Source organism: Triticum aestivum, chromosome 6B, assembly GCF_018294505.1.
Source record: "Triticum aestivum cultivar Chinese Spring chromosome 6B, IWGSC CS RefSeq v2.1, whole genome shotgun sequence".
Taxonomy (NCBI): Eukaryota; Viridiplantae; Streptophyta; class Magnoliopsida; order Poales; family Poaceae; genus Triticum; species Triticum aestivum.
This window is the reverse complement of record NC_057810.1, coordinates 149,175,917-149,184,060: the sequence shown is the minus strand read 5'-3', so window position 1 is coordinate 149,184,060 and position 8,144 is coordinate 149,175,917. Positions and strand designations below refer to the sequence as shown.

The 8,144-nt window shown below is 46.1% G+C and overlaps 2 protein-coding genes across 3 annotated transcripts; both read left to right on the top strand.

Moving 5' to 3' along the window:
• The first annotated feature begins 361 nt into the window (after positions 1-361).
• Positions 362-2,097, top strand: LOC123136262 (KIN17-like protein). Its single transcript, XM_044555604.1, has one exon. The coding sequence runs from the start codon at positions 564-566 to the stop codon at positions 1,818-1,820; it is 1,257 nt and encodes a 418-aa protein (XP_044411539.1). The 5' UTR covers positions 362-563; the 3' UTR covers positions 1,821-2,097.
• Positions 2,098-4,045: 1,948 nt separating this feature from the next.
• Positions 4,046-6,874, top strand: LOC123136261 (auxin-responsive protein SAUR50-like). 2 transcript variants are annotated; one of them, XM_044555602.1, is made up of 4 exons: positions 4,046-4,539; positions 4,772-5,195; positions 5,497-5,570; positions 5,652-6,874. In XM_044555602.1, the coding sequence occupies exon 4, from the start codon at positions 5,986-5,988 to the stop codon at positions 6,370-6,372; it is 387 nt and encodes a 128-aa protein (XP_044411537.1). In that variant the 5' UTR covers positions 4,046-4,539; positions 4,772-5,195; positions 5,497-5,570; positions 5,652-5,985; the 3' UTR covers positions 6,373-6,874. The 2 variants fall into 2 exon arrangements, with proteins under 2 accessions (XP_044411537.1, XP_044411538.1); XM_044555603.1 differs by having other exon boundaries at positions 5,497-6,874.
• The last annotated feature ends 1,270 nt before the right edge of the window (positions 6,875-8,144 follow it).

The following is an 8,144-nucleotide window of genomic DNA, read 5'->3' as shown; positions in this document are numbered from 1 at the left end:
CTGTCATGACCTATATTTGTGCACTTTTCCATCATCCGGGGAGCCCTAGGTCCGGCTTGTTGGACCGGACGGCGACAACGCCATAATATCCTTTTCTTTTTACAGAGGCACTGTGTTGTTTCTTGGCGGCGTTCTCGTCCTTGAATTTGGAGATGTTAATCGTCGTGTTGGTTCAGGTTGTTTCTTACGGATCGTTGAACCCATTCTATATTTTTTCAATCAATGAAAATATTTTCTGGAAAAATGCACAAACTTTGCGTATTCGTGAAAAAAAATTGTATGCATGTCCGAGTCGTATACGCGTTAGCCACCGTGTCAGATTGGGTACGTGCTGGTTTGCTAATAAGTCCTCGAGATCCCCACGTCTCCAAACCGACTCCACAGTCCAATCCCCAATCCCTAATCCACCGCTTCCCTGCCCTCTCGGATCTCTCCGGCCGTCAACCACCGCTGCCGCCCGCCGACCAACCCAAACCCCGCGTCCCCACTCGCCGCGCGCCCCTCCAAGCCCCTCGCAAACCCCTCCCTCCCCTCCGCACGTTCCCGGCGGCGCAGGCGGCGCGATGGGGAAGAGCGACTTCCTGACGCCGAAGGCGATCGCGAACCGGATCAAGGCCAAGGGGCTGCAGAAGCTCCGGTGGTACTGCCAGATGTGCCAGAAGCAGTGCCGCGACGAGAACGGCTTCAAGTGCCACTGCATGTCGGAGTCGCACCAGCGGCAGATGGCCATCTTCGGCCAGGCCCCCGACCGCGTCGTCGAGGGCTTCTCCGACGAGTTCCTCGAGGAGTTCCTCACCCTGCTCCGCCGCGCCCACCGCAGCTCCCGCGTCGCCGCCACCGTCATCTACAACGAGTTCATCGCCGACCGCCACCACGTGCACATGAACTCCACCCGCTGGGCCACTCTCACCGAGTTCGTCAAGTTCCTCGGCCGCGAGGGCCACGCCAAGGTCGAGGACACGCCCAAGGGCTGGTTCATCACCTACATCGACCGCGACTCGGAGCAGGCCATCAAGGCCAGGCTCAAGCGCAAGAGGGTCAAGTCCGACCTTGCCGAGGACGAGCGGCAGGAGCTCATGATTGCCCGGCAGATCGAGCGCGCCCAGAAAGCGCAGGCTAATGGCGAAGAAGACGATGATGCTAGTGCTGATGATGACCTCGGCAGCGATGATGATGAGTATTCGGGATCAGACGAGGATGATCAGGAGGAACATCAGGAGGATGGGAAAGAGGCCAACAAGCCAACTGGGAAGATTGCGATTGCGCTCCAGCGGGCTGCGCCGCCGCCTAAGATTAATCCTTTTGATGATAAGCCAAAGATGAAATTTGGCTTCGAGGAGGAAGAGGAGGTGGTGCCCAACAAGAAGGCGAAAGTTGCAGGGAAGGCAACGGACACCAGGAGGTCGGCGATCGATGATCTGATGAAGGAGGAGGAGAAGGCCAAGGAGCGGAGCAACCGGAAGGACTACTGGCTGTGCCCTGGTATCGTTGTCAAGGTGATGAGCAAGTCGCTGGCCGAAAAGGGGTACTACAAGCAGAAGGGATTGGTGAAGAGGGTGATTGATAAGTATGTCGGGGAGATTGAGATGCTGGAGAGCAAGCATGTTCTCAGGGTCGACCAAGATGAGCTTGAGACTGTCCTCCCGCAGATTGGCGGGCTGGTGCGGATTGTTAACGGGGCTTACCGGGGCTCCAATGCAAGGTTGCTCTCAGTGGACACGGAGAGATTCTCTGCCAAACTGCAGGTTGAGAAGGGTCTCTATGATGGGAAAGTTCTCAAGGCCATTGAGTATGAGGACATTTGCAAGGTTGCTCAGTGAGATAGGATGGAGTCTCATTTGAATTCCAGAAGCAATTCCAGCAGCATTTGCAAGGTTGCTTAGTGAAATGGAGTTATGGACCCAATGTACTAGCTCTGTCTGTCTTCCTGGCAGTGTATGTGAAACTATGCTTGTGCTAGAATGTTGTCTATCTAAGAAGTTTAAGGTGTTGATGTTTCTAGTTCATTCTTGCTGCTGAAAGTACACTGCAAAAAGATCATCTGATATTTGTTCGTCTTCTGCTTGGTCGCTAGAATAATATGACAATTTTGCAACACTTGCTCAACTTCTTCATATTTGTTTACAGTCAATCTTGGTACCAGTTTTTAGTTGTATAGTATTGGTAATCTGAGACATTCTGGACTGGAAATATCAGTGCGGTGCTTCTTGCTTCGGACAGTTAACAATTTCTGGACTGGAAATATCATTGTGGTGCTTCTTGCTTCCGACAGTTAACAATTGTGCATCCTCTGCTTTTATGACTTCTACCTTAAGAAAGCTGAAAAAAAGGCACTCCATGTAATTGATTAAGTTTGCTGCATAGTTTTTGTGCTCTGGCTTTGTCATCTTACTACAAGTATTCCTTAAAAAAATAGTATACATGTGGAAATGCCAATCACACTGGAGAGCTCTATCATGATTGTTCAGGCAGCCCCACCTGAATTGTTTGTACTTTAAATCTCTTACCAATTAAAGTAGTGATCTAAACACTCTTATATTTCTTTACGGAGGGAGTACCAATATACTGTTCTGTTTTCAATGGCAGTGAGACACTTTTACCTTGTCCATCTTCCCAGCCTAAAGAAACTCATCCAAGTTCAACTTTGTTACCTTAATTCTGTCCACCTTAATAAATCTTCTTCAGCTTTCTTTATAACATAATATGGAATATAACAGGATATCCAAGAAGCTGCTTTTGACATAGATTGCTTCCATTCGACTGCTGTATGTGCTTTTTATCTGATAACTTAGTTCAAACTTGCCACATGACAAATCACTTCCTAAACAACAATGTCCTGGGGAGTCTCCTGTGAGATTATAATGAATGTTGTATCCTCAATTTATTATGGTATTCAATCCAAAATACTTCCTCATGAGTCATGAATATGACCCTCCGATGATTACACTGTATCACTATCCATAAGACACTTCAATTCCTCCGAGTTTAATGTTGCAATCCGTAGCTCATACTATATCATTTATCTTGTTTTCAATGGCAGTGAGACACTTTTGCCCTGTCCATCTTCCCGGCTTAAAGAAACTCATCCTAGTTAGTTCTACTCTTTAGCTTCATTTATCGCATTAATTTTTTTTTCTGCATCGGCAAATAAGCATATATGGATATTAAAGGAGATCCAAGTGGCTGCTATTGAGTATTGACATTGAAATTCTCTCTGTGCTTTTATCTGATAACACAGTTGAAACTGGACACATGGCAAATCCAACACTGCCCTGAGTTGTCTCATGTGACTGCAATGAATTGTTTGCACTCTCCTGAATGTTATGGTATTCAATCCAAGATACTTCCTCATGAATACCACCCTTTGATGATTATGCTGTATCACTATCTGTGAGATACTTCAGTTCCTCTGAGTCTCATACTTCATCATTTATCTTGTTATCAAGGTGTCAGTACAGCATTGTAGCTTTATCTTGACACATGAATTTTTTTATGTCATTGCAAGGACTATAGAGTACAGGCACAGCTGTCTAACTGGAACTATTGTATCTTAAGCCACAGAGAAAGAAAAAAATATCTGAATGGATGAAGCTAAATCAAAATTGTCCTCTTTACAAAGTTCTGATGGACAATGTGTTGTCCCTACCATGGTAATCATTGTGCGTGTGCTTGTTTCGGACCATAAAGTTTTCCTGATTGGTTGGTTGCATAGATTTGGTAGGTCTGACTGCAGAAAGTGACCATGTATATTGTTTAAAATTTCATTTACATATTTCGGTCCCATCAGACAAGGTAGATAATGCAAGGTCCCTTTTTATCCTCTTATGTCAGTATATTGGTGATATTACCTTCAGTAAAAGCTAAATCCATAGATTACTGTAGTGAGAATATATTATGCAAGTGATTGTTATCATCTACTGTAGACATTTTATCCTATGTGTTTCTGCCGTGACTCAGTTTCTTCCAGAATAAATAATCTGTTACACTATAACCATTTTTTTAGCTAGAAGAATTTGAATTAACATTGTTCATCTTTCAGGCTATTAGTGATTATCTCTGAGAATACGGAAGTGATCTCCATGCATGTGCCCGTGCTACAGTCCACGCCAACTTGCCAAGCAAGGAACTCTGTGCCGGATCTGTGTCAGCTATGTGACCAATGGCATGTGCAGCCATATGCAGCCTGATCTCTGGTACTTTCCATCTGCTCAGATGCCATGTTTTCAGTTGCCATGTGCATGACATGTTATCTTAAGAAAGAAGGGGAGCAACAGTTACTTCAGTTATGCATCTGGTGCAACAATTTCCGCGCCGCAGGGGCAGAACTTCTTTGCTTATTTTAAGATGTGACCCTGGTTCTGACAGCAATCTTCATCTCGTTTGAGATGTGTGGACAGAACGAAAGAATTGCTCAAGTTCAGATGCAGGTATTGCAGTTGATGCCCTGTGCTGTGCCTGATGACTGGAAAGAGGTTCCAACTTTGTGGTATACAGGCCAGAATTGAGAGCCATCTGATTCATATATATCTCTAGTTAAAGGTACACAGTGTATGTAATCAGAGGTTTAAGAGTGATCTGCATTCGTTCTTGGTTGCTTAAATGGAAATCTTTTGATTGTACGGCAAACTTGCTGTCTTGCAGAGAGTTCCTGTTAGTTTACTGCTATAAACATGATGCTAGTCAGAAATCTTTCAGATAGCAACGGTGTAGATTGTTCTGTTTTGTCCGCAAAACTCAAACTTACAATCCTCCTTTTCCTCTCTTTTTTCAGGTGAATGTGGATGCTGCGGAACTGTGCTCTCAGGAGCTAACCGAACATGGGAATTGAGGGCATCGTGAAGTTTGAACACTGATATCGACGCAATAACCCCCAAATCCGTGAATGATTACCAGAAGGAAAACAGAGGAGTAAACAAATCCAAAACCGTCGATATACTATTCCGCAAGCACCTTTTTGTTTCAGAGTCAAACACTAAAACCTGCAAGAGTAGACGGGCAGTTCGCGCTGCCACCTAAAGCTAGGACTAGAGCAGTCCTTTTCCGATACATGAACTGTTATTTGGCTTTGCAGCAATGATGAGGTCGAGGCAAATCATGGTGGTGGTTGCTCAGATAAGCGGAGCAGAGCGGGCGCTGATTGCTCATCATTAGCAGGGATGAGAGAATCTTCCATCAGTTGGATCGCACTTTCAGAGGTCAGGTTTCTGACATGATATTGAAAGAACAACCTCTTCACAAATATAGAATAAAATCCAGTGGACGTGTCCAAAACGTCAGGAATCTTTCATCGGTTTCGCACTGAACATTCCTTGCCTTTACCTCGACCAAGTGCAGTTGATCAGATGACATAACATAAGGATACCCTAGCTCCTAGCAGCAGTCACTTGTTTTACTTTCTTCAGCAAGCTAGTAGCCAAATAATCATGTGTCCTAACTTGTGCATGATGATAAGTTTATCCTTGTAATATAACCTTCTTTTCTTTCTCCCTCTTTTAGGGCAGCATGGTGCTGAGGTTACTTTCTCCCATGCAATGATGCAACGCATGTCAAGCCAGTGAAGTGGAAGAAAAGTAAGTGCTTCTGGTTTCATTGCAGAAGGGAGTAGAGTCCTTCAGAGTTTGCACTACATTTGCTAACAATGGTAGTTACAGGTAATCTGATGAAGAAAGCAAAGAACTCCAAAAACTAGTGGTGCCGGCCCCTTGTTTCGCTTTGCATTAGTTTAGTGTCATCCTAAGAGCAGAGCATATAAAACAGAGCTCCCAGGCTTAAACAAAGCCTCGTATCAAGCCATTGATTAGAACATCAGAGCTAACCCGTTGAACACGCTAACCCGCGACTCAACACTCGTCCAATCCAACCCCCTATATATTGTCAGTCCCTTTACAAGTCTTTGCACCAGGCTAAGGAGGCAGCAGCAGCAGCAGCCTGAGACAAGAGAGAGACCCACCCACACCCACACACGCACACGCACACACACTGGCAATGGGGGAGCAAGGCAGGGCAAGCAACAAGATCAGGGACATCGTGCGGCTGCAGCAGCTCCTCAGGAAGTGGAAGCGGCTCGCGCTCACGCCCAAGGCCGGCAGCAGGCACGGTGGTGGTGGTGCTGCCAGTGTCCCGCGGGGCTTCTTCGCGGTGTGCGTCGGGGAGGAGATGAGGAGGTTCGTGATCCCTACGGAGTACCTCGGGCACTGGGCGTTCGAGGAGCTGCTCAGGGAGGCCGAGGAGGAGTTCGGGTTCCGGCACGAGGGCGCCCTGCGGATTCCCTGTGACGTGGAGGTGTTCGAAGGCATCCTGAGGCTTGTGGGCGGGAAGAAGGAGGCCGTGTCCTACTGCTCTTCTTCGGAGCATGGGATCTTGTGCACATGATGGTGGTGGCCACTTGTTTTCTGTCGTCCATTTGTTCCCATTCTTGGTTCTTGGTTCTTCTGAGGGGGAATAGGAGGAAGGGTTCATCTTCTATGAGCTTTACTTGTTCCATTATTGGTTCTCGATTCTTTGAAGGAGAAGAGGAGGAAGAGTCCGTCGTCTACAAGAGAGCTTCGATGAGCTTCACAGTTTGTACAAGAGGATGAAACGAAGGAGTCACATTCTTTTTGAGTAAAATCTGAAATATTCGAAATAAGTATCTTAGGTAAAAACTCGCGCATCAATAATAATTCACTTATTCTTTGTTCATCATTGTCATATGTAACGAATAGGTTGACTCCTGTAATCTGTTTCACACTGGTTTGATTTCTTGCTCAGCACTTGTAATAATGAGATGTCAACTCCAAGTGTCTGATGAGTTGATCTTCAAACTTTGGGTTCCTACCATGTAGACAGTACCCAATGTTTCCGTCTTGATTTGCTTAAACAACCATTCAATGAATCTGCAACCGTTCAAGGGAACTCGATGCTTTAACTTGTTAAACTGCTTCCTGACACATGGACTCCCTTGAACTGTTGTATAAGATGAGCTTCTGCGAGGTGCGTTCTTTTTGAGTAAAAATGAAGGATTCAAAACAAGTGTCTTGGGCACACAAAAATACATGCATAATTAATAATTCACTTATTATTTGTTATTCAATTCTATATGTAAGGAATAGTTTGACCTCTGTAATATGTCCACACTTTGGTTGCTTTCTTGCTCAACACTTGGAAGTAATGCGATGTCAACTCCATGTGTCTCAGTTGATATTTAAACTTGCAGTCAGTACCCAATAGTTCTGTCCTGATTTACTTAAGCAGGTAGTATTCAATACTAAATCAGAAACAGCTCGAGTGAATTCAATGCTTTAACCTAGCAGAGATGCCTTGTTAAACTGCTTGCTGACACATGGACTCCCATCAGGTATTTGGATGCGCTAAACTAGCACCTCTCTTGTTGGCCAATTGGTTCTCGGGAAATCTATAGCTCGAATGTCACCGGAATTTTTCCTGGCGTGCCATGCAGCTGGCCGCCAGAAACCGACAATAGGCAAGGCTCACACATGTGCTCCGTCGATCTTCTACTCAGGAAGAATACGGCAGTACAATGCACTTATGTATTGTAAGTTGTACCATTACATTCTTCTTTCTTAAGACTTAAAAACAGAGTTCCGCGAAGAGGAAGACGTGGTACAGTTTTACACATAGCAAGAGCGCCAATTTAAGGAAAATACATGGTAAAATCGTTCAGTATGTCATCTGTTTACCCTCTTGGAAATTTCTCTCCTTCGGTGACCCGACTGCGGCCGTCGCCGCTCTTCCATCCTCGGGAGTGCATTCTTCGGTACATCCTCTGGAGCATGTGCTGTGCCGGTGGCAAGGACGGTGCGCGCACGCGGACAATGTGCTTTGCGGAAACCAAGTTGTGCCCCGAAATGCATGATCTTGGCCTGCCTGGCTGACCCGTTGGCACGGAGTGGGTGGCTTCACGACCCTCCGGTGCTCCTGAGATGGCGTCTCAGCGAGGACGGGGCGTCGACCCGTTGGCTGGGCAGCTGAGGTTGCTGCCAGCCCATCCGAGTTTAAGTCCCGGCTTGGACGCGTAGTGCTCGTGGAGTTTCTCCTATAAATAAATGCCAACGAGGATTAGCTCTTAGGTTGGTCTCATTTTTTTTAGATGGCATCTCAGCGTCTGTGTGAAGTGTCTCCTCTCCTCGTGGTTTGGAAGGAAG

Coding starts and splice junctions, on each gene's coding strand:
- LOC123136262 (XM_044555604.1), top strand. CDS start 564: ATGGGGAAGAGCGACTTCCTGACGCCGAAGGCGATCGCGAACCGGATC.
- LOC123136261 (XM_044555602.1), top strand. CDS start 5,986: ATGGGGGAGCAAGGCAGGGCAAGCAACAAGATCAGGGACATCGTGCGG.